The following is a 26,244-nucleotide window of genomic DNA, read 5'->3' as shown; positions in this document are numbered from 1 at the left end:
TAGGTCGGACAACGACGTGAATGATAACTGCTTTATTCCTTACTCACAGTGCGTTCACAGGGCGTACCACAACAACACAGAATGCGCCCATCCCACTTCCGAGATTTTTCTACTACGGAATTTGAGTTAGCTCAAAATACACAACATCTCTTCCCCTCTTACAATGAACGTGCTATATGCACCTATAACTTGACATCTTCAAGATCTATAAATAACTACCATATCGTATATGGTCCAGACAATTATGAAAATAATATTCACATGAAACCTTAACTTTGGGTGAGCGTGGACTACCTCGAATTATACCGAATTATAGCAAAAAAACGATGTTGTACGGCGTCGTACGGCGTCAGCACTATGTTGTTTTCAATAAAAACATGAAGGACTCACGTTTGCGTCAGTCAATTTAAATTTTTATAAAGGATTATTCTCATTTGATGTCTTTAAATTCATCCGCGTTCTGCCATTGAAGCGGGGTGCATTCAAAAACCAGTCGTACAGACGGAAATGTTTGTGATCAAATCTTTCATAACGAGAATGATTTGAGTGAATTGATTTGAATGAATAATTGAGACGAAATTTCAGTTCTGAAGGCTCCTTTTGTCCCAAGCAAAGTGACAGATGGTGGGGAGGGGGGATAAAAATTGTAAAATCAATTCACTCAAATCATTCTCAATAATATATATTATTAACAATATTAATTTGCTTTGAAAATACCTGAGTAATAAAATAAAATGGATGGATGGATGAATGAATGATGATCACAATTAAGTATAAAGTCTCCTTTGTAATATATACTCCTTGTAGCCTGTACCCAAAAAGAGGAGTTTCTTTGCATCGAGGTTTATGCAAAGAGCTCACGTAATTATATTGTTGCGTTTTGGTGAAGTGAATGAGTGTTCCGTCTGTACGACTGGTCTTTGAATGCACCCCGCTTCAATGGCAGAACGCGGATGGCATCAAATGAGAATAATCCTTTATAAAAATTAAAATTGACTGACGCAAACGTGAGTTTTTCATGTTTTTATCGAAAACAACATAGTGCTGACGCCGTACGAAATGGGTTTTTCGCTTTCCAAATAAGGGGTTGTCACTAATTATTTGTGTTTAGATAGATGTCTGAGCTATAATGGTGTAATTAATGATTAAAACTTGAAAGTATCTGTTTATTGTATTCGTTTATATGTTTAATAAAGACAAAGCCATCACAAAACTGTTGTAATTGTTTTGATTTTGATCTAAATTAGCCTTGAATAAAGACTAAGCAGTCACATGAATTAAAAGAAAAAATGGACAGCCGGACTCTGACTCTAACTCATGGCCAAGAGGCCGGACTCGGACTCTGTGCAAAAATCCGACCGAGTCCACAGCCCTGGCGCTAACAAACATTTGAGAGGTGATGTCAGGCCTAGAGAACACAATCTTACTCGCATCTCGTATAAATATCCTTCGATAGATACGCACCCGGATCGACCAATTACACTTAAACTTGGTTTTTATGAATATTAGATCGCTTCATACGAAAGCCATTCTCGTTAATGATCTCATCACAGAACATAATCTAAACGTTTTTGGTCTCTGCGAGACCTGGTTAAAACCTAATGAACTGATGCCGCTTAATGAGGCCTCGCCTCCAAATTTTGTGAGCTCGCATGTGGCGCGTCCTCGAAAAAAGGGTGGGGGTGTCGCCCTCGTCTCGAATTCCGAGCTTAGTTTTAGGCCTCGTTCGATCAACGTATTTAAAACATTTGAGGTTCTCACTGTCCGATCCACCGCTTTACCGTCATTTTATCTTGCTGTTATTTACCGTCTACCCGGGGCTTACTCTGGCTTCCTGGATGAATTTTCAGAATTTGTGGCTGATTTAGTAACCAATGCGGATAATATAATTATCATGGGCGATTTTAACATCCACATGAATTTACCGTCAGAGCCACTTACTTCGGCGTTTCAGACTTTAACTGATACGTTTGGTTTTACGCAAGCCGTACAGGCAGCAACGCATAAGAATGGAAATACCATAGATCTGGTATTATCCCGAGGACTTGCAACCTCAAATATAGGAGTACTGCCCTACTGTTTTGTCTGATCATTACTTAATAAAGTTTGAAATTCTAGTTCCTTGTCAAAGACAAGAGAGCAATCAGCATTATAGGAGCCGTCATTTCAACTCCATGACTGCAACTGCGCTATCTGAGATACTGTCGCCGGCAACCGCTATATTTCTCACATACGCCGGCTCTATTGATAATCTTACAAATGAATTCAATGCGACATTGTTAAATGCCATTGACTCTGTGGCGCTGTTACGTCTGAAAACTCGCCGTAGAGTGCCTACTCCGTGGTTCACAGATGAAACGCGTACGCTTAAGCAATTATGTAGAAAGCATGAGCGCAGATGGCATCTAACCAAACTTGAGGTTTTCCATCAGGCATGGCAGAATAGCCTCCTGAAATATAAAGACGCGCTTATCTTAGCAAAAACTCGGTATTTTTGGCAAGTTATTAATCTCAATAAAAACAATCCGAAACACCTATATTTGATACAGTGGCAAAGCTGACTCTGCGCCAGCCGACCCCCGATAGTTCCTTCCACTCAGCTGACGAGTTCATGAAATTTTTTGCTCAAAAGATTGAATCCATTAGGGATGAGATCAAGAATACCATTCCAATCGCTCGGTCGAGCCCGCCGTTTACCAACGCTGATGATCATGCAACAACCCTCTCAACTTTTAAAAGCGTGTCTCTTGAAAGGCTTACACAATTGGTTAGTGCGGCTAAACAAACAACATGTTTACTCGACCCTCTTCCAAACTACTTAAAGAATTATTTCAAATTTTGGGACCGTCCGTCTTAAATATAATCAATCTGTCTGTCTCCTCTGGGATAGTGCCAACAGCCTTTAAAACCGCTATCATTAAACCGTTACTTAAGCGACCAAATCTTGACCCGGACTGTCTCAGTAATTACAGGCCAGTTTCAAACCTCCCATTCATAGCAAAACTTCTTGAAAAAGTAGTAGCGCAGCAGCTTATTGATTACATGGTCGTCAATAATCGATATGACACTTTTCAGTCTGGTTTTAGAGCTAATCATTCCACTGAGACAGCACTTGCTTAAGTGACTAACGATCTCCTCATAGCTATGGATTCAAACACTTCGTCTGTACTGTTACTACTCGATCTTAGTGCTGCCTTCGACACTGTAGACTTCGATATTCTATTAGGGCGTCTTAAAAGTTGTGTTGGTATTTCAGGGTCAGCACTAGGCTGGTTCCATTCCTATCTATCAAACAGGACGCACCGAGTGGTTCATGGCAATGCGTCCTCGGAGCTCTATAATGTTACGTGTGGTGTCCCACAGGGATCGGTTCTCGGACCAATTCTTTTTAATATTTATATGATTCCGCTTGGGGACATAATACGTAAATATAATATTAGTTTTCAATTCTATGCGGATGACACCAAATTATATATGCCGTTATCGATGATTGTTGTAATCTTGAGGCGTGCCTTGCGGAGATCAAGCAATGGATGTCTCTCAACTTCCTTCGTCTTAACCCAGATAAAACTGAGATGTTGATAATTGGTCCAACTCGTTATCAACACTTATTCAAGGAAACCGCTATAACTATAGATAACCGTACTATCACTCAAAGCGATACTGTAACTAATCTCGGGGTAATATTTGACCAAACTCTCTCCTTTCAAAAGCACATTAAGAATATAACCAGAATTGCGTTTTTTCACCTTCGTAATATTGCAAAGATTCGTCCGATCCTCTCGACCTCACGTCGCGCCTGGACTACTGTAATGTACTATTTCCAGGTCTTCCTAAATCCCGCATCAAAAGTCTACAGTTAGTACAAAATGCTGCTGCAAGGCTGCTCTCTCGGTCAAGAAATTTTGATCACATTACCCCAATACTAGCCAACTTACATTGGCTCCCGGTCCATTTAAGATGTGACTTCAAGGTTCTTCTATTAACCTATAAATCACTGCATGGCTTAGCGCCTTCATATCTCGTCGACCTAGTTGTTCCTTATGTTCCGTCTCGTAACCTTCGTTCGCAAAACGCTACCCTTTTAGCGCCACCGAGGGCCAAGAAAATGTCTGCAGGCTCTAGAGCATTTTCTATTCGGGCTGCAGAGCTTGGGAATGCCCTACCAATGGATATTAGGACTGCTACCTCAGTAGAAACATTTAAGACACGTTTAAAGACACATTTCTATGACATGGCCTTTAACTAACCTGTAGTGGCCGATTCGGCTGGAGTTTGTTTTTTCTCCCTCTCCACCCCCTCCCTCCCCCCTCCCCAGCCGGGGAGGTGGTTAGGTGGCACCCATGCTGACAGCGGCTATCTGGATTCTCGTGGGCCAATTCAGGATGGGGGAACTGCAGCTCAACCTCCTCGAAGACACTGCCAGGACAATTGAGGGCTCCTTCGGCAGCCCTCTGCTCTGACATGGACATCCACTTTTTATTTCATTGATTTTCATGTTGTATCATTTGTGCCCTCTCTGCATCCATTTCAACCTGGTGATCCTGAAAGGGGGATCCTTCCATCTGTGGTCCCTTCTCAAGGTTTCTAATTTTCCCCCGGTAGGGGTTTTTAAGTTTTTCCTTGCCCTTTTGGGAGCTTAAGATCAGGGGATGCTTTGAGAATAATTGTCAATTTCTGTCTATGTAAAGCCCTTTGAGACTGCTTGTGATTTAGGGCTATACAAATAAACTTGACTTGATATCTTTGGGAAATGGCTTTCTTCTTGCCACTCTTCCATAAAGGCCAGATTTGTGCAGTGCACGACTGATTGTTGTCCTATGGACAGACTCTCCCACCTCAGCTGTAGTTATCTGCAGTTCATCCAGAGTGATCATGGGCTTCTTGGCTGCATCTCTGATCAGTCTTTTCCTTGTTTGAGATGAAAGTTTGGAGGGACGGCCGGGTCTTGGTAGATTTGCAGTGGTCTGATACTCCTTCCGTTTCAATATAATTGCTTGCAGAGTGCTCCTTGAGATGTTTAAATCTTGGGAGATCTTTTTGTATCCAAATCCGGCTTTAAACTTCTCCACAACAGTATCTCGGACCTGCCTGGTGTGTTCCTTTGTCTTCATGGTTCTCTCTGCACTTTAAACAGAACCCTGAGACTATCAAAGAGCAGGTGCATTTATACGGAGACTTGATTACACACAGGGGCATTCTATTTATCATCATCAGTCATTTAGGACAACATTGGATCATTCAAACATCCTCAATGAACTTTTAAAGTTTGCTGCACTGAAAGCAGAGGGCCAAATAATATTGCACGCCCCACTTTTCAGTTTTTTATTTGTTAAAAAAGTTTAAATTATCCAATAAATTTCATAAAACTTCACGATTGTGTCTTACTTGTTGTTGATTCTTGACAAAAAATAAAAACTTTACATCTTTATGTTTGAAGCCTGAAATGTTGCGAAATGTTGAACGGTTCAAGGGTGCCGAATACTTTCGCAAGGCACTGTAACTATATTGTAGCGTTAACAAAGTTCAAGGAAAGACGTGGGTTTGGTAAACGGCTCTTTATTTAACAAAACAAACTTACAGGCTCCATAGAATAAGACCGAACGTGCGTAAAAGCCATGACCGAGCGCCGGCCCTCGACTTCCATCCACGGAGGTGAAAGACAGATCGGTAGAGCAGGACCGGGCGTGCGTAAAAGCATTGTCCGAGCCCCATCCACCGTCCCTGGACAGCCACCCGGCCGAGCGCCGGCCCCCGACTTCAATCCACGGAAGTGAAAGAGAGCTCCGTCGAGTCAATCTTTGTCCCTTATGTAAACAACCGCCGCGCTGCTGACGCGACGTCGCGCTGCTGATGCACAACCGCGACGCGTCAGCAGCGCGACCGCGACGCGTCAGCAGCGCGACCGCGACGCGTCAGCAGCGCGACCGGGACGCCGCATCAGCAGCGCGACGTCGCGTCAGCAGCGCGACGGTTGTTTACATAAAGGACGGAGCTGCTGCTGACGCGACGTTGCGCTGCTGACATCACTTGAAATTCAAATTACAGTAATCCCTTGCTATATTGCGGTTCGTTTATCGCGCTTTCACTTTTTTTTTTTTTTTTTGAAAGTTTTTGAAAAAAACAACATATATAAGTCGCTCCTGAGTATAAATCGCCCCCCCACCCAAACTATGAAAAAAAACGCCATTTATAGTCCAAAAAGTACGGTATGTTTTTAGAACTCTTATAATTTTTTTTGTATAAAAAGGTACAAGTGCCTTCTGCTGGCGTGTGGGCAAGTTTTGTGCCATAATTCCTCAATTTAGAAGTTTTATTTTGACTTTTAATTTTTTTTTTTTTGGAAATAAAATTCTGCGATGTAGTGAAGGATTCTCTTTTGTACTGTTAAAATAGGCCTCTGGCACATGTAATTAGCAAGGTGGCTTGAGCTATGCCGTTAGCTTGCTGTGACTTTTCTCGTTTTCACTGGCTTTCCCTTCTCTCTGATACTCTTTGCACATACGCAGGAGTTGATCTCAGTTAAGACTGCAAGGTTACACATTATCACACAGGCTAGGTAGAGTCACCCCCTTGTTGGAAGGTGGCCAAGACTAGTAAAAGAAGGTGGAGGTTTGACCTTCTTCCACAATCTCACAGAAAAGGCTCCACAGATACGTATGTATCGATCTTTCTGGAGAATTTGTTGATCCATATTGGTTGTACACAGCACTCTGCCAAAATGTTTCTCACTGTCACTCGCTTTTTTCTTTTAAATTAAAAGTTTACGACCATCAAAAATGAGTGGGGTTGCTGGACCAAGTAATAAGCCAAACGGTATCACTTTCATCCCATCGCTTGATTGACGAGTTAGCTTATCGGGAGGCAATCACAGTGAACCGCACCCCCCCCCCCCACCGCAGCAAGTCTGGCTGCGCATACGCAAGCCCGGCACCAAAGCTAACAAGCTAATCAACGCATTACACATCAACACACTGTCATGTAACATGGAGTGTGGGGAAGGAACAAATGGTGCAAAAAAGTGAGTATGGATTGCTCCCAGGAATAAATTGGCGGGGCTGACATTCCAAATTTTAACAGCAGATGGTGCAAAATCTGAGTTAGGTATTAGTGAGTGAATTGGCAAAGCTGAAATTCTAAAACTTTCCAAAAGATGGGGCCAAATCGTTGCCAGAAACCAAAATTGAACGTGGTCTGATCAATGTAACACACACGAGAGCACAAAGGTGGTTTTTATTATTCTTTTAATTGTATTTTATTTTACTTGCTTGGCTGAAATATATTCTGTAACCGCTTAAAGCAATATTATCACAGAATTAGACTAAGCTGCCCACCCTTATGAGAATAGGGGTGTGTTAAAAAGGGTAAAAACAGATGAGTTCTTGTTTTCTTTTAATTTTATTTTATTTTCTTTAAATTGTATTTTATTATAATTGCTTGGCTGGAATATATTCTGTAACCGCTTAAAGCAATATTATCACAGAATTAGACTAAGCTGCCCACCCTTATGAGAATAAGGGTGTGGTGAAAAAAGAAAAGAAATCAATTCAAAGGCTTTGATTTATTTTTATTTAATGGTTGACCAAAGTCTGACTTGGAAGTATTGGTTTAATAAAAGGGGAAGTAAAGAAACGAGGAAGTAGGGTGCTTGCCAGGGGGGTTTCCACAGAATTTCGGTGGAAAGAGTGAAACGGAAATGAGCTGCTCGGAAAAACCGCAGGGGATGAGCGTGGGAAGCCGGACAGTATAGAAGCCGTAGGCGTAGGAAACTGGACAGTATAGATGCCGTGGGCGTGGAAAACTGGACAGTATAGAGGCCAGCGGAAAAGGGAAGGGCCAGAGAAGTCTATAAAAAGGTCACCTTGGACATCTACGGGGCTCTCTCCTGGACCGCGGTCATAACAAAAAGAAGCCGGTAGGAGTTTCAAGACTTTTTTCCAAAGCCTTCGAGATTTTTGTGTAAAACGCAAGATTGCTGGCACGGATTAACTTGGATTTACTCAAAAGAATTGGACTGGACAACTTTGCTTGAGAAAGTAGGTGAGAGGACCGACTCTTTCTGTATTTCCGTGCGGGGAGGGAGACCGTTATCGGGTAGTGGGTCCTCCCGTGACCAAAACTAGTTTCTAAATTGGATTTTTAGAGATAAAATCGAATTGATCACTCGACTTTATTTCCACCAAAAAATAACCCCCAATTGGTACCCTCCTTTTCCTCTTTTCTGATTAAATTTTTCAATCAAAATTACTCCAGGATTGAATGATTGTATTTGCAAGGGCATCAGTGAGTGGAATTGTTCAGTTTTTGGAGGATTGTGATTTGTAATTTTATTTTATGCTTCTTCAATAAAAGAGTTGTATATACTAATTTAATTCGTTGTGCGCTAATTTGTATAATTTATGCAGTCGATTGTTTGTGGATGGGTTGATAAACCGATTTATTAACGGGAGATTTTAGAATCGGAGACTAAGGCATTAGATTTATTTCCAAACTCTGTCTTTGCCATACTTCTGCTAATTTGATTTACCGTTTTTTTCCGTGTATACTGTGCCCCCATGTATAATACGCACCCTAAAAATGGCATGCTGATGCTGGAAAAAAGCCTGTACCCATGTATAATACGCACCCAATTTTTATGAATTTTTTTTTATGAAATTTTTCTTTTTTTTTTTTTTTTTTTAAGTCCCAATGATCGTCACACACGCAGGGAGGCAATGGGTCCCATTTTTATAGTCTTTGGTATGGTCTTAACTAGGCTGGATGTAATTTTTTTTTGTTGGCGTTGATTTCTCCGACTGCCCATAAACGCACCACCACGCTCCGTGCGTGCACGGGAAAGAGGCGTGCGGACGTGAAAAAGGCGGCTCTGTATGGGAGAGACGTTGAAGAGGAATAAAAACACCCTTGGAAACCAAAACTTGCCCCTCGTCGTGACTCGGAGCCGCAACAAATGTTTCGGATTTGTGTAGGGTACATTGTGACAGACAGCAAACGAGCAGGTGATCGAGCAAGCCTTACGAGAGCATTGCGCTCGTATGGAGCGTGTTTGAAGTGTACAGCAGAGACGAAAGGAACAAGGCAAAGTGTTGTGAAATAAAATATGACCGACCTGTAATATGCATTTTGTTATTTGCTGATTGAAACTGCAAATTAAACTGTGAATTGAAACTAATAGGTGGAGTGTAGTTGGTTGACATAATTCACCCGGAACCTAAGTTCACGTTGCCGAGTTCCGGTGGGATGGTTTAGAGGTGTGGGAGTTTCCTGTTTGGTTTAGTTGGTGGTAGGATCTTGAGGGGAAAAGAGTCGGCCCGTGGTTGAATGAAGATAATTATAAATGTCATTAAAACAACTGCCGTTGGCACCGTCATTTGTCACTCCACCTCCAACTCCAGTCCTTGCACACCACAGGAGAACTGAACTCTCGCTCTTTATATAGCTGACGTGTCTTGCGCATCCGTTCTGCGCATCTGTAATGGCGGCCTCCGTATGACGTCCGGTCCGCGAGGGAGATTAAAAAACAAACAATATTTGACAATAACACACCATCAAGGATTGCACCATCGCATCAAACGATGTGTCGTCAATTATGGTTTTTTTGACTAAGTGTGTTGGGACAGGATGGCTGAATGCGATGCGCGATTGACAACAAACAAGAAGAAAGGTGATTACAAGTTTTATTTCGGGGGAGATTGTCATGTCTCGTCCGTTTTACTCGGACGACAAATGTCGACAAACTCGACAAATGTCAGTTTTGCTATTTGTCTAGGTTGCCATAGTTTCTGTTTGCGTCGCCCCTCTCTTCCTGTGTCACCTCAATCGATGTAACGTGTTTTGTATTTAAGTCCTGTCTGCCCCTCGCTCACCGTCGGATCATGTGTTACTGTCATGATGTCTGTTTGCTTTCTGTTCCTGTCTTTGGTAATGTCACCCTGTCTTTTTGTTCCACGGTTTTGTTTTCTAAAAAAAAAAAATAATAATAAATAAATAAAAAAATAAAAAAAATAAAAAATTAAAAAAACTTTTGTACCCATGTATAATGCGCGCCCCAGATTTTAGGACAATAAATTTTGCGCACTATACACGGAAAAAAACGGTACTTCCGAAAAAAGAGAAGTAGGCTTGCGGCTTTATCAAAAGCGGAAGGTGGCCCGATCAAAAGCATTTAATTTAATCGGGCCGCGTCAAAGCTACTTTGAATGATTTTGAGGGATTAATTTGCCTTCAGAATTAATTACAGGATAATAATAATTCGATTAAATCATCTTATCCCGTATTAAGTAAAATATTATTCTGTTGGAAACAATCGAAGTTGAGAAAGCACTTTTCCACTAAGTGTTTATATATATAAGGTTAGAATTGGTGAATAATGTGTTAAACTTATTCCTAAACGCTGTCATAGTCCTACTTGACTCCCGGAAAAAAGAGAAGTAGGCCGGCTCCTCCATCAAAAGTGGAACGGGGCCTGAGCCAAAGTATTTAATTTACCGTTTTTTTCCGTGTATAGTGCGCCCCCATGTATAATACGCACCCTAAAAATGGCATGCTGATGCTGGAAAAAAGCCTGTACCCATGTATAATACGCACCCAATTTTTATGAATTTTTTGTTGGCGACCGCACCAAATTAAGCTCCCTGCGCAGTGCGCTCTGAGGTCCACTTAAATTTTAGAAAGTACATCAGGACTTTAAAAATATCTTCTAAATTTCAGCGACGGCTCTGTCACAATAATCGACCAGCGCGGTGCAGTTGGGCGGTCGGCGGCGCGCTACGGTTGAGCGTTCTCTCTCGCACTCTCTCTCGCTCTCTCTCGCGCACACGCGCACACACGCACACACACGCAAACCGGATATCATACGGAGGCCGCCATTACAGATGCGCAGAACGGATGCGCAAGACACGTCAGCTATATAAAGAGCGAGAGTTCAGTTCTCTACCTAAATCCGTATTACAGGTAATATTTTATTTCACAACACTTTGCCTTGTTCCTTTCTTCTCTGCTGTTCACTTCAAACACGCTCCATGCGACCGCAATGCTCTCGTATCAGACGCTTGCTCGATCACCTGCTCGTTTGCTGTCCCGTGCGCGCACGGAGCGCGGTGGTGCGTTTACGGGCAGTCGGAGAAATCAATGCCAACAAAAAAAATTACATCCAGCCTAGTTAAGACCATACCAAAGACTATAAAAATGGGACCCATTGCCTCCCTGCGTGTGTGACGATCATTGGGACTTAAAAAAAATAAAAAAAAAAAAAATAAAAAATTAAAAAATAAAAAAAAAAATTTTTTTTTCTTATACCCATGTATAATGCGCACCCCAGATTTTAGGACAATAAATTAGTTAAATTTTGCGCACTATACACGGAAAAAAACGGTAATCGGGCCACGTCAAAGCTACTTTGAATGATTTTGAGGGATTAATTTGCCTTCAGAATTAATTACAGGATAATAATAATTCGATTAAATCATCTTATCCCGTAGTAAGTAAAATATTATTTTGTTGGAAACAATTGAGCGCGAGGAAGCGCTTTTACGGTTAAGTGTTTATATATATATATCGTTGGAATTAGTGATTAATATATTAAAGTTCTCTTTTCAACGCTATCATTGTCATACTTTAGTCAATCTGACTTTCTACCGAAAAAAGGGAAGTAATCTGTTAGAAAAATGTATATATATGTTATCATGCGTTCTCTAATCAATGCCTTACCGCAATATTACTGCAATATATGCTTGCTGTTTGGCCTTGCTGTTTTTATGATGTACCACAGAAGGACAGTTCCTTTCTAACAAAGACCACTTTGTTAGACAACATGCCTCATTGCTGTCCTGCACCCCAGATGAACCTCCAAGTGACCATTAAAGTCAGGGTTTCCCAACTATCTTGATCGTAGGATTAGGTTGGAATGTATATAACCAGTAATGAATAACTTAGCTTGTTGCATCCTACACAATGTCGTAAAACTTCCCTTGCTATGTTTTAACTAGAGGTCAAAGGTTTTTTCTCCTGTATCCAGTCCGCTCAAACTCCTCTTCCCAGATGTTCTTATCAGTATGTAAACACCTAGTGATTTTTGCTTACGAGACAAAGCCCACATGCTTTCCTCCTCCCCTTTAGTGTCTTATGTCTCACACTGTGGGTAGGGCAAATCCAAATAAAAAGAGCGGGAGTGCCTACAGATATTCAGTGTTTTAGAGATTGTATTAAGCTATCTGTACTGCACTCCTCGCGAGAAAAGACTTAATATTCTGTCTCACTTGTGGTTTGTTTGCTGTTGCTCTTCTATTCACTTATTCAGTCAGCGAAATAAACCTGACATAATCTCTTTACTTCCCCAAACCGGCCGAGCGGAGCCATATTAAAAGTTACTTCGGCGAGAGCAGCGCTACCGGGCGCTATAGACTAACGAATCCCTGAGGCCTTAACAAAGGCATCTAAAAACATCCGTAACGAAATACCAGCATCAAACCACTGAAGGGAGCCATCAATACGGCGCGGTCATACCGGCGACTTGCCTCGAATTGAGTTACTCGGCTTGCGCGTCGGATGATTTAAGCGGGATTGACGTCGTATAGAAGTTGGGTTGATTCCAAGAGAATTAATTTAACTCGGGTGGTCAGCTGCGGACGAGTCCCTTCGCCCCGGCTTATCGAACCCGTTACTGGGGAGCCGGAGGCACTTTATTGAAAAGTGCACGTGTGACAACACGCACTTGCTTTTGTCTTTTAAACTAAAGAAAGTTTATGACCATCAAAAATGAGTGGGGTTGCTGGACCAAGTAAGAAGCCAAACCGTATCACTTTCCTACGGAATGGGAGTTGGGACTATTTTTACCTCATTGACGTAAAGGGTTGACATTCCCTTGTATAATTCCCTAGTCAACCCCAGTTTGATGCAGTAGCTTCTAGTTCTATGCACCTTTTAATCCGGTGTGCCCTATATATGAAATAATTTCTAAAATTAAATCAAGGTGCGCCTTATAATCCAGTGCCCCTTATAGTGCAGAAAATACTGTATTTACTATTAGGATAGCGACCATTAAAGATAAAGTACTAGGACAAAATCTAACAAATTATGCCATGTCCCATGGTCTTGTGCTCGCTTTTCCTTCAGCGCTGCTGAAATTTCAACACTTCGACTAGGCCAGGGGTGGGCAAACTTTTTGACTCGCGGGCCGAACTGGGTTCTAAATTTGGACCGGAGGGCCGGACCAGGAGCAGATGGATGTAGGCGTTGTGTGAAGTCATATAAGCGACCTGTAAAGGTCATTGCATAAAAGATCTTGGCCTTTAGTAGGTAGTAAAGCATGGATATTCCAAACATTTTTTTTGAAAACAAATGCATTTATTAACAGCATTAAAAAAATAATTCACTAAAAAACTGCTATCAGTGATTCTCATAAAATACGACACTGTTATTATGAATAACAATCTCCATCACTTCAGTGCCTGCAGGTCAGATTAATGAAAGATGTTTATCTTATGAGATCACATCAAACGGCAAACATTCTGACCAAATATATCATCTTGAAGAATCGGTGAAAGCATACATCCAAATAAAGTAATCAAAAAGGCAACACGGTGAGGGGTATCTGAAAATCAGAGCAGAGTTTTAACTCGCAAACACCTGGTAACAGAGGTGAGGAAACGGAAAACACCTCCTTAAAGTAAGCCTTAAGAACTTTACAGGTTAAGATTTGTCGCAAATAGGTGGTGCATCAATGTCCTTGAACATCCTGCATTGTTTGAAAATGAGAATGGTGGCTAGTTTCAATTCCTGCTATGTGTACAAATCATATTCAAAATGCATTTTTTTACAATAAACTTGAGAGCCTCCCGTTCATTTTCAGTGGGAACAGTGTTGTTGGTCTCCCTTTTTTGCTAGTGCGTCATAGTCTGGAGTAAAATTTGTTGTGGCAATTCTTAGGCGAGATCCGAGGTGTTGGTCCGTTTACCTTGATCTGTGACGGGTTGATGATGTGGCTGAACGTCACGTCGCGTACGTCGAGCCAAATTGGCCACTCTTTTTTAACATTCGGCACTCACTTCTTTTTTTCGGGCCACTCATTTTAATGGAAGGATTCCAGGGGAAGGTTTGTGGGTGGCTTTAGCGCAAAACTGCATCTGAAAGCTCAGCGCGCGAATTATAAGAATGCTGTCGTCAAAGCCCACGCTCTAAATTCGGGACTGATACGAATAGAGCGAGAGTGCGCCAAGTCCGTACTACTGAGTACGTACACGCACTTGTGAGTGTGCACCGAGCTTTCTGACACGGCTTCCGGTAGTAAATGCGCAGGCGAGCGCTTCGCCATCTACTGGGAAAACGCAGTCATTGCAGGCAAAATGACCAAAAAAAAAAAGTTTAATAATACAATTTGTTCAGGGTTGGCGGGCCGGATTAAACGGTCCCGTGGGCCGGATATGGCCCGCGGGCCGTAGTTTGCCCACCCCTGGACTAGGCCCAAACACAAGGTGAGCAGAATACCTTCTTTTGATAGAACATCTTCTGCCTACCCCTAAGGTAGATTGTTGAAATTTCTTAAATTGGATCAGCTGTTGAAATTATTAAATCTACTGTAGTAATTTAATATTGTGTGAAATGTGCTAAATACCACAAAGAACTACTAAATCTACTAGAAACTATCTATTAAATCTACTGTAGTAAGTTAATATTGTGTGAGTTGTGGTGATTGCAATAAAGAACACATTTTATGTTCTTTTAAAAGTGCTGTGGCCACTGTGTGGGGTCATGATTAAGCACTGTGTGAGGTCAATTTCTAGCCCTAAAGTGACGGTGGGAAGTGGGAGTCACGGTGACCTTTGTGTGAGGTCATAATTGACCACTGTGAGGTCAATCCACTTCTATAAGTGACGGGTGGGAAGTGGTAGTCACGGTGTGATGTCATAATTGACCACCGTGTCAGATCAATCCACTTCCTGCAGAATTTTATTTGTTCAATGACCACTGTGTGAAGTCACAAAATTGACCGCTGTGTGGGGTCAAGGTAAAATTTATTGCTAAGGTGTGAGTTTGACTGAGAAACTCAAGAAAGTGTGTGGAACAGACAAAAGAAGATGACAAAAGAAAAACTGGCTGACAGACCCGCCATTGATTCAGGCCAAGGACCAAGTTGTGTTGACGTGGATCGGCCATTTGTTGCGGATTTAGTGATAGTCCACAACAACATAGATTAGATAATGATTAGGCAGGCCATCGACAGACTATTATGTTCCATTGAGACAGATGGGTAAGACTCAGATAACCTTTTTGGAAAATGATGCTGCATACTAATGTTGACGCATATTCCACCTACTCGGGACCTGTGTTTGTTGATAGAATAACTGCTCAAAGAACAACTAAAATGAAAAGCGGTGAAGCATACAGTACAGTAATCCCTCGCTATTTCACGCTTCACCAATTGCAGCCTCAGTGCATCGTGGGTTTTTATGAAAACAAATAATGCTGATATATTTAGTGCATCGCGGCTTTTTGCTGCAACATTTGGAGCGCAGGGCTTTGTCTGCCCATATGACTTTACAACACACTGTAAGAGCAGTTCTAATCACGCTTTATTTCAGCGTGCCACGGTCGCGCTATGTATCCACTCTTCCACTTCATTCCAGACAGCAGAATCGGCTGCATCTCTGATTTGCACTTCCTTTTGTCACGAAGATGCAACACGGGCTCACACAAAGTTTAAAGGAGACAAGGAGGGCTAGACTGACTGCAAAGCAGGACGGCAAGCTCAAGTCGTGTGTTTTCAAAGCAGATGGGCATAAAGCTTTTTAGAGCTATTTAAATAGTGTTTAAAGATATAATAAAGTGTTTAAAAATACAATAAAAATAAAATAAAAATAAAATTTAAAAAGTCTTGTGCGGATGCCCTTGCGCTGGGCTGTGGGGGCGCGTCAGCTGGTCAGCACGGCAAGAGCAGCGCGGAGCCGTGACATGTTTACACTTTCAAATGTCGAAATGTTTAAAAATACAACAAACTGTTTTAAATATAAAATTAGAAAAATAAAATTCTTGTGCGGATGCCCTCGCGCTGGGCCGCAGCCAGCAAAGCGAGAGCAGGGCCGTGACACGTTAAAAATTTAAAATGTTTAAAAAAAACAGTTTAAAATCCAATAACGTATTTAAAAGTACAATAGAGTGTTCAAAAACAAAATTATACAAGTCTTGCGCGGATGCCCGTGCGAGGGTGCGTCAGACAGCCAGCACGCAAGAGCAGAGGAACCAGACACGTTTACACTTCATAAAAGGTTCATAAAAGTCTTGTGCGGATATTGTAACAATATATTTATTCTTGTTTAGTTTCTTATTTACAAATAAGAATGTTTCTGAAAGTCAGTTTGACTTAATTTTTTACAAAAGTATTTAAAAATACAAAAAAGTGTTTCAAAAAACAAAGTGTATATAAAACTACAATAAAGGTTCATAAAAGTCGTGTGGATATTATTATATACATCATATTTACTCTTATTTATTTTCTTTATTTTCTTATTTAAATAAATAAGAATGTTTCTGGAAATTACTTTGACTTTGAAATGTTTACAAAAGTGTTTAAAAATACAAAGAAGCTTTTTAAAGTACAATACAGTGTTTAAAAAAACAACAAAGGTTCATAAAAGGGGTTAGTTCGATGTTTGGGGAAAATTGTTGCACTTATATCTCCAACGATATGACTCCTGATGGGACTGAGGGAATTGACCAATGAATTGAAATATCCCACATGACGTAAAGTCTCGTGCTTCTCGTGCGTTGATCCAGACAGATACAGTACATTGAAATGCGTAAGATGACGTGCAAAATGAGATCCGATGTTAGAATGGTAATCAATACATTAACCAGATGGCATAGTCCAGGGGTGGGCAAACTACGGCCCGCGGGCCACATCCGGCCCACGGGACCGTTTAATCCGGCCCGCCAACCCTGAACAAATTGTATTATTAAACTTTTTTTTTTTGGTCATTTTGCCTGCAATGACTGCGTCTTCCCAGTAGATGGCGAAGCGCTCGCCTGCGCATTTACTACCGGAAGCCGTGTCAGAAAGCTCGGTGCACACTCACAAGTGCGTGTACGTACTCAGTAGTACGGACTTGGCGCACTCTCGCTCTATTCGTATCAGTCCCGAATTTAGAGCGTGGGCTTTGACGACAGCATTCTTATAATTCGTGCGCTGAGCTTTTAGATGCAGTTTTGCGCTAAAGCCACCCACAAACCTTCCCCTGGAATCCTTCCATTAAAATGAGTGGCCCGAAAAAAAGAAGTGAGTGCCGAATGTTAAAAAAGAGTGGCCAATTTGGCTCGACGTACGCGACGTGACGTTCAGCCACATCAACATCAACCCGTCACAGATCAAGGTAAACGGACCAACACCTCGGATCTCGGCTAAGAATTGCCACAACAAATTTTACTCCAGACTATGACGCACTAGCAAAAAAGGGAGACCAACAACACTGTTCCCACTGAAAATGAACGGGAGGCTCTCAAGTTTATTGTAAAAAAATGCATTTTGAATATGATTTGTACACATAGCAGGGATTGAAACTAGCGACCATTCTCATTTTCAAACAATGCAGGATGCTCAAGGACATTGATGCACCACCTATTTGCGACTAATCTTAACCTGTAAAGTTCTTAAGGCTTACTTTAAGGAAGTGTTTCCCGTTTCCTCACCTCTGTTACCAGGTGTTTGCGAGTTAAAACTCTGCTCTGATTTTCAGATACCCCTCACCGTGTTGCCTTTTTGATTACTTTATTTGGATGTATGCTTTCACCGATTCTTCAAGATGATATATTTGGTCAGAATGTTTGCCGTTTGATGTGATCTCATAAGATAAACATCTTTCATTAATCTGACCTGCAGGCACTGAAGTGATGGAGATTGTTATTCATAATAACAGTGTCGTATTTTACGAAAATCACTGATAGCAGTTTTTTAGTGAATTATTTTTTTTTTAATGCTGTTAATAAATGCATTTGTTTTCAAAAAACTTGTTTGGAATATCCATGCTTTACTACCTACTAAAGGCCAAAATCTTTTATGCAATGACCTTTACAGGTCGCTTATATGACTTCACACAAAGCCTACGTCCATCTGCTCCTGGTTCGGCCCTGCGGTCCAAATTTAGAACCCAGTCCAGCCCGCGAGTCAAAAAGTTTGCCCACCCCTGGCATAGTCAGACACGCGGATGCTGCCCGACGATTGGTCGAGTAGCTAGGCCTTTACTGCATGTTCGTCTGTTTGTTAGTGATTAAACCAGTCTTCAAACGCACAAATGAACTCACGTGTACTACGAACAACATGGATAAAAATAAGTAGATGAGCCTAGTCGAGACACAATCTATTATAACCTTGTGCAAAGCTATACAATACTGCTAACTTTTGGTTTAGAATTAACCTCGGGAACTGGAGTGGTAGGCATGCCTGAATGAGTGGGCTTGTTGACTTACCATCATGAGTCTGCCAGTGAGGCTTGAAGATAGCAGTCACTCTTTTCAGTTCACTGGTAGAAGCTTGACACTAGAAGTATGGAAGAATGGAAGTAGAATTAGAGACTGGTAATGAACCATACTTAACCTCACTGGTTTAATCGATGTTCAACTTTACTATCGCTACCTTACACGCAGACCGCCTTTTTTAAGACAATAATCCTATACTGAACACACAATATTGTTTATTAAAAAGAATTTGTCTGCAAAATTGGTCATCTTCAAATGCTCAAGAGAAAAGGTAGTCGAGCGGATCCATGTTTTTGAATGTAATACCTGTGGAAAATATTGCTGCATGAAATATTGAAATATACAATTTGGTTTTAGTCAGACTTCTTGGAATGGAAAAAAAATCCTTAAAATGTATCGACTATTTTCCACACTATAAGGCGCACTTAAAAGCCGCACTTAAAAGCCGCACTTAAAAGCCGTTAATTTAAACAGTGCGCCTGATAATCCGGGGCGCTTTATATATGTATCAATTGGTGAATTTGTTGATCCATACTGGTTGTACACATCTTTCAACCAAACTGTTTCAGTACAACTAGTAAATTTTAAGGTTGCATCGCTTTCAGCATTACGGCAACCGTGATCAGGGGCGTCACCGAAGTAATAGCGGTAACAGCCATACTGTGCTTACTCCTAGTCCAACACCACTTGTGTGTATAAAATGTCAAAACGACACGCATGCCAATATCTGCCAATGGATTTTGGATGCCTGGGCTGATACATCAGTCTCAACTGTGGTCGGAGCTTTAGCAAAGGCAGGAATAATAACTGAACTGCCAGGGATTAGTAATGACACTCACACGGAAAATGACGAGAGGGAGCCGGGCATAATGAATGTTGCAATCGCCCAACTGTTCAATTCGGACCCAGAAGAGGAAGAATTCGACGGATTCGTGGATGGGGATATGTAAATATCCACATTAATGTTTGAACAACGTCGTGTTATTGTACAATGTTTGTATTGTATAGCGTATTGTATATAAAGTTTGCCGTTTATAAAGTTTGGGGGATTTGTGGACGGGGATACGTAAATATGCATATCGTTTGAACAGTGTTGTGTTATGAATTTTTTGTATTGTATGTCTTATTGTATATAAAGTGTGCCGTATATAAAGTTTGACTGAACACCTTGTTGACTGGTTTGACATTCCCTTTAGCACAGCTCTATTTAGTGGATGTATAACACAACCCCAGTTTGATGCAGTAGCTTCTATTCTACGCGCCTTTTAATCTGGTGCGCCCTATATACAAAGATATTTCTAAAATAAAACATTCAATGAAGGTGCGCCTCATAATCCAGTGCGCCTTATAGCAGAAAATACTGTAATTCATGACAAAACGCATGAATGCATGAAAGCCTATGCACCTTCCAGGAGCATTGTTCAAGCGTGAAGATTTGAAGCAGTGTTTCACAGGAATCCATGAGCACCCAAAGACGGTCTTCTGGATCAAAGGTCATGTCAAGTGGACAGTGTGGCAGGGAAAGCCGGCTGTGTGGTACAAGTTTCTTCTCATTATTCTCCTGGTTCAGCATGAAAAATTGAATTGTCGCCACTCTGAGGAAAGAGGACACATCAAACTGAACATGTGATCCAACAAATAATCAATGTTCTTTGTGCTCCACCAACCACAGTAAGTCACTTGTAAAGTTGATATTAAATATTTACACATCGTTGTGTTGGTGGGCTTCTGTGATGAATCACAGACAGAAAAAAACGTTTAAATCAGTCAACCTGTACGAATACAAAGACATAAGTAGGGAAATAAAAATAACACAACTGAGAATGCAATGTGTTTCCACCCTCTTATGCTGCTTACACATTTGCTTGTTTTATGGTGTTTTGACGATTCACAATCACGGTCCATTGTCCGCACCGTTGTCTGCAAATCGCCCGCTAAACTGCCTTTACGCCAGTTCGGGTTATTTGAGTATTTGAGGGGGGGCTGTGTGGCGGACTTCGGGATCAATTACGACATTTGCATCATTTACATTATTTAGGCCTCTCACCAGTGGTCTGCACTTATTTTTTTCTTTTCCTTTTTTCCTTTGTTGCTTTGCCTTTGATGGCTTGAATCTTGTCTGACTTATTAGTTCCTTGGTTGGCGCAGTTGTGAGTGGCAGCCTTTTCTAGGAGCCTATTAAGTTGTGCACATGTCATCACTATGTCTTATATACCCACTCTGCGGTATGAATGATGCTGGAAAACTATCAATAAATCTACCGTTTTTTTCCGTGTATAGTGCGCCCCCATGTATAATACGCACCCTAAAAATGGCATGCTGATGCTGGAAAAAAGCCTGTACCCATGTATAATACGCACCCAATTTTTATGATTTTTTTTAATGAAATTTTTCTTTTTTTCTTTTTTTTTTTTTAAGTCCCAATGATCGTCATACACGCAGGGAGGCAATGGGTCCCATTTTTATAGTCTTTGGTGTGGTCTTAACTAGGCTGGATGTAATTTTTTTTGTTGCCGTTGATTTCTCCGACTGCCCATAAACGCACCACCGCGCTCCGTGCGCGCACGGGAAAGTGGCGTGCGGACGTGAAAAAGGCGGCTTTGTATGGGAGAGACGAAGAGGAATAAAAACACCCTTGGAAACCAAAACTTGCCCCTCGTCGTGACTCGGAGCCGCAACAAATGTTTCGGATCTGTGTAGGGTACATTGTGACAGACAGCAAACGAGCAGGTGATCGAGCAAGCCTTGTCTGATACGAGAGCATTGCGCTCGTATGGAGCGTGTTTGAAGTGAACAGCAGAGACGAAAGGAACAAGGCAAAGTGTTGTGAAATAAAATATGACCGACCTGTAATACGCATTTTGTTATTTGCTGATTGAAACTGCAAATTAAACTGTGAATTGAAACTAATAGGTGGAGTGTAGTTGGTTGGCATAATTCACCCGGAACCTAAGTTCACGTTGCCGAGTTCCGGTGGGATGGTTTAGAGGTGTGGGAGTTTCCTGTTTGGTTTAGTTGGTGTTAGGATCTCGAGGGGAAAAAAGTCAGCCCGTTGAATGAAGATAATTAAAAAATGTCATTAAAACAACTGCCGTTGGCACCGTCATTTGTCGCTCCGCCTCCAACTCCAGTCCTTGCACACCACAGGAGAACTGAACTCTCGCTCTTTATATAGCTGACGTGTCTTGCGTATCCGTTCTGCGCCTCTGTAACGGCGGCCTCCGTATGACGTCCGGTCCGCGATGGAGATTAAAAAACAAACAATATTTGACAATATGGATTTTTTTGACTAAGTGTGTTGGGACAGGATGGCTGAATGCGATGCGCGATTGACAACAAACAAGAAGAAAGGTGATTACAAGTTTTATTTCGGGGGAGATTTGTCATGTCTCGTCCCCAGTTTTGCTATTTGTCTAGGTTGCCATAGTTTCTGTTTGCGTCGCCCCTCTCTTCCTGTGTCACCTCAATCGATGTAACGTGTTTTGTATTTAAGTCCCGTCTGCCCCTCGCTCACCGTCGGATCATTGCATGTGTTACTGTCATGATGTCTGTTTGCTTTCTGTTCCTGTCTTTGGTAATGCCACCCTGTCTTTTTGTTCCACGACTTTGTCGGTCAGTCCTGTTGTTGGTTTTGTTTTCTAAAAAAAAAAAATAAAAATAATTAAAAAAAATTTGTACCCATGTATAATGCGCACTCCAGATTTTAGGACAATAAATTTGTTAAATTTTGCGCACTATACACGGAAAAAAACGGTATCCATCTACCTATCTATCAATATAGCACTACTACAACTAAAACTACTATATACTACTACTACTAACTTCTGCTAAACCTAAAGATGGAAATTTACAAACAAAAATGCATTCATTAGGGGCTCATGGCTCAGCCAGGAGGCGAGACTCGGGCTGCGTCACAATGCCTGGAGTTCGGCTTTTCGGAAACATTGGGAGCACCAGTGTTTGACCAAAATTATTAGAAAGTAATTTTGATGAATATTCTTTAGGTTTAATAGGGCAGAAGAATATTTTGTAATTATTTAGACAAGTTATAATTTGATTATGCTGATTTGATCGGTTACTAGGTTTCTATGGGATCTGTGTGGTTTGGAATAAGAGACGCCCAAGAAGTGCTCGGGCGTGCAGTAATAAAGGCGCAGTCTTTTTACCTTGTCCATACCCTGTGCCTCATGATATTGACGGTGTTTGACAAATATTGCCGTTTTATGTGAACCTTCTTGTGTTTTGTACTGAGAGAATACTTTTGTTCAGGAATTGACCAAGACGTTCAAATTAAAGAAAACTAAAGGAAACTCAACTGGTCCATAAGTACACCGAACTAATAAAGTAAATTGAATGCTCTCATATAGCGCTTAATCTACAACACATGGTGCCCAAAGCACTTTACAGTTTCTCACATTCACCCATTAACACACACATTCACACGCCAATGGGAGGCTGCTGCCGTGCATGGTGTTGTCAGGTCCACACTGGGAGCAAATGGGAGGCTGCTGCCATGCAAGGCACTGCCAGGTCCACACTAGGAGCAAATAGGGCAGTGGTCAGCAACCCGCGGCTCCAGAGCCGCATGCAGAAGCTTCACTTTTGAGACATTTGTTGCGAATCGCATCGTAGTAATCAGAGGGCTAACCATACCTCAGCAATGGAGATATGTTGACACATTAACTAATCCCACTGATTGTGCATCCCGAGGGCTTGCACCAACCAAGTTTATGACAAACACATGCTGGATCCAGGGTCCAACGTTTCTGAAAGAACCAGAACTGGCCTAAAAGGCCGGACAAAACGGAAAGTGATGGAGGTGACAATTAGTGAAACACACTGCTACAGTTTACCGCACAAACAGAGCTGAAGATGTTCATCCAGTGAACAAACTGTTCAACCACTATTCAAACTGGTACCGTTTGAAGAGAGCTATGGCTTGAGTTCTTAAGATCAAAGACCTGCTTCTGCAACACTCTTGAAAAACAAAAAACAGACACACAGACAATGATAACCGCAATACTTACCTTGGAAGATCTAACACCACAGAAAACAAAGATCATCAAGTCGTTTGCGGAAACTCCATCCAGAACTTCATTTTATTTTATTTGTTTATTTAACAGGAACAATGTACATCAGGGGTCCCCAAACTTTTAACTGTGAGGGCCACATAACGTTTCCCTTCTCTGATGGGGGGCCGGTGTCAGTTTGTAACAGAAAAAGTGTGACAAACGTAGGGGAGCTTAAAAAATGTATTGTTTTCCAGAAAGCCACACAAAACCAAATAACGGTTATTTAATAACTCTTTCCAGATTCTTTACAGTTCTTCACAGAAAAAACAGGAAATAAATAATAACTAAATAACTCTCTTTGGGTTCTTCATAGAAAAAAAAGCCATGGAACATTAACTTTCTGTTGTGCCATGCACAATCTTAACAGATAAAAGTTCAGCTCAGTTGTCAGAGCAGAATCTCTCTGACATATGAGCAGTCTCTTAAAGTTCTTGTGTTCCTTCCTTATAATCCTTTTGTAGGTTCCAGTAGGCTTGTAGACACCGCTGTCTTTTTTGTTAAAGTTTGCTAGTGCGTCATAGTCTGGAGTAAAATTTGTTGTGGCAATTCTTAGGCGAGATCCGAGGTGTTGGTCCGTTTACCTCGATCTGTGACGGGTTGATGTTGACGTTCATGTGGCTGAACGTCACGTCGCGTACGTCGAGCCAAATTGGCCACTCTCTTTTAAACGTTCGTCACTGTGTCCACCTTGCTTTTCCTTGGGCGACTCATTTTAATGGAAGGATTCCAGAGGAAGGTTTGTGGGTGGCTTTAGCGCAAAACTGCATCTGAAAGCTCAGCGCGCGAATTACAAGAATGCTGTCGTCACAGCCCACGCTCTAAATTCGGGACTGATACAAATAGAGCGCGAGTGCGCCATGTCCGTACTACTGAGTATGTACACGCACTTGTGAGTGTGCACCGAGCTTTCTCACACGGCTTCCGGGAGTAAATGGCAGGCGAGCGCTTCCCCATCTACTGGGGAAACGCAGTCACTGCAGGCAAAATGACAACAACAAAAAAAAGTTTAATAATACAATTTGTTCAGGGTTGGCGGGCCGGATTAAACGGTCCCATGGGCCGTATCCGGCCCGCGGGCCGTAGTTTGGTGACCACTGATGTACATCAATGAACATTTCTGTTCATGCACCAGAATTAGCCAAGGGGCTTATTCATCATCTAAAGTCCCTGAGGCTCAGACAGAGCTGGGTTCTGAACGACACGCTCTACTGCCTGAGCCACGGCTACCACAAGAAGGTGTGCTGAGAGCCAGAGGTCGTCTCTTTGCTGCTGCTATAAAAGCCCAAGCATCCAACAATCTTTCCGAAGGACCTATATGTCACCACATTGATCTTGAGAGACACTCACAAAAGGATTGGAAACTGCAGAAGACTTTACATGCTCTCCCAGTTACAACAAAAATATTGGATACCCTCTGCCAACTGAGTAGTGAGATACTTTCTGTCAAGGAGTGTGGTCTGCAGAAAAGTTAAAGGCAAACCTTCAGAGCAGAAGATGGCAGATTTGCCAGAAGGCAGACTTCTGCCTGACAACCCTCCCTTTCATTAACTTAAGGGTCGACGTCTTTAGGCCATTTGATGTAAGACAAGGCCACAGTTCAGTTAAAAGATACAGTGTAATGTTTACCTGTCTCACAACGAGAGCAGTGCACATAGGGATTGCGCACACATTGGACATTGATTCTTGTCTGAATGCCATCCGACGGTTTGTGTGCAGAAGACGACAGGTGTCAATCATTCTCAAATAATGGCACAAATCTAGTGGCTGCTGAGCGTCAGCTTCGTACAGCAATTCTAGAGTGGAATCAGTCCAAAATATCACATTCCCTTATGCAAAGAGGAATTCAGTGAGTATTCAACCCACCCTCTGGTTCTCACTTCGGGGGAATTTGGGAAAGGCAGATTAGATCTGTCAGAAAGGTTCTCCAATCTGTGCTCAATCAACAGTTGGTGATGAATGTTTGCTGACACTGATGTATGAAGTTGAGTTGGAATTGAACAATCGAACACTGGCTACATCTACAGACGATCCGAGAGACCCTGAACTGTTAACCCCTAACTACTTGCTAATAATGAAGAAGCAATTATTTCTTCCCCCAGAACTGTTCCAGAAGGAGGACTCATATTCTCGCCGTAAATGGAGGCAAGTGCATTATCTACTGACTTATTTTGGAAGCAGTTGGCGCGTGAGTATCTACCCATGGTGCAGGAGCAACAGAAATGGATCAGTATCAAGAACAACTTAAGTGCCGAGGACATCATCATGACCGCCGACAATATTGCACCAGAAAGCTCGTGGGTACTGGGGTGAGTTAGATGGGTGATTCCAGATGTCAAGGGACTTGTGCGGCGCGTGGTCATCAAGACAAAGACCAACAACTTAGACCCGTTAACAAACACTGCCTTATTCATATGAATTGTTATATAACATACACAAAAAAGGAGTAAAGAAGAATGTAAAGAGAAAGCGAGAAGAAGTAAGAATATTTTATTTTACTGAAGGTTATCTCTGTAAATTATGTAATTTAGTTGATAGGTAATGGCTAATGTGTTATTTTTGTCGCTCTATAGATAGTGTTGAGTAATTGTCAGCCTTCAATTAGGGTTGTTAAACATATACACTTAAATGTTATACCTTTCTCCATTCTTTAGCAAATGTTGACCAAGTTTCACCATTTCTTTTTCCTTTTGTCAATGAGAAAATAGAA

At 41.7% G+C, this 26,244-nt stretch overlaps 1 protein-coding gene across 8 annotated transcripts in view; it reads right to left on the bottom strand.

The window, feature by feature from the left end:
* Window positions 1-26,244, bottom strand: part of wdr4 (WD repeat domain 4) — a 124,016-nt gene that overhangs the window by 7,614 nt on the left and 90,158 nt on the right. For 5 of the 8 annotated variants that reach the window (XM_061287425.1, XM_061287423.1, XM_061287422.1 and 2 more), the window contains one exon: window positions 19,922-20,060. Coding sequence is in view for 3 of the 8 variants with exons in the window: in XM_061287434.1 (XP_061143418.1) it covers window positions 18,457-18,526; window positions 19,871-20,060 (260 nt within the window). In the remaining 5 variants the exon portion in view is untranslated. Of the gene's footprint in view, window positions 1-18,456; window positions 18,527-19,870; window positions 20,061-26,244 lie in introns of those variants that run through there. The other 3 variants (XM_061287434.1, XM_061287429.1, XM_061287421.1) reach the window with 2 other exon arrangements.

Source organism: Syngnathus typhle, linkage group LG9, assembly GCF_033458585.1.
Source record: "Syngnathus typhle isolate RoL2023-S1 ecotype Sweden linkage group LG9, RoL_Styp_1.0, whole genome shotgun sequence".
Classification (NCBI taxonomy): domain Eukaryota; kingdom Metazoa; phylum Chordata; class Actinopteri; order Syngnathiformes; family Syngnathidae; genus Syngnathus; species Syngnathus typhle.
The sequence above is the reverse complement of the archived record's forward strand: the minus strand, read 5'-3'. Positions and strand labels throughout refer to the sequence as shown.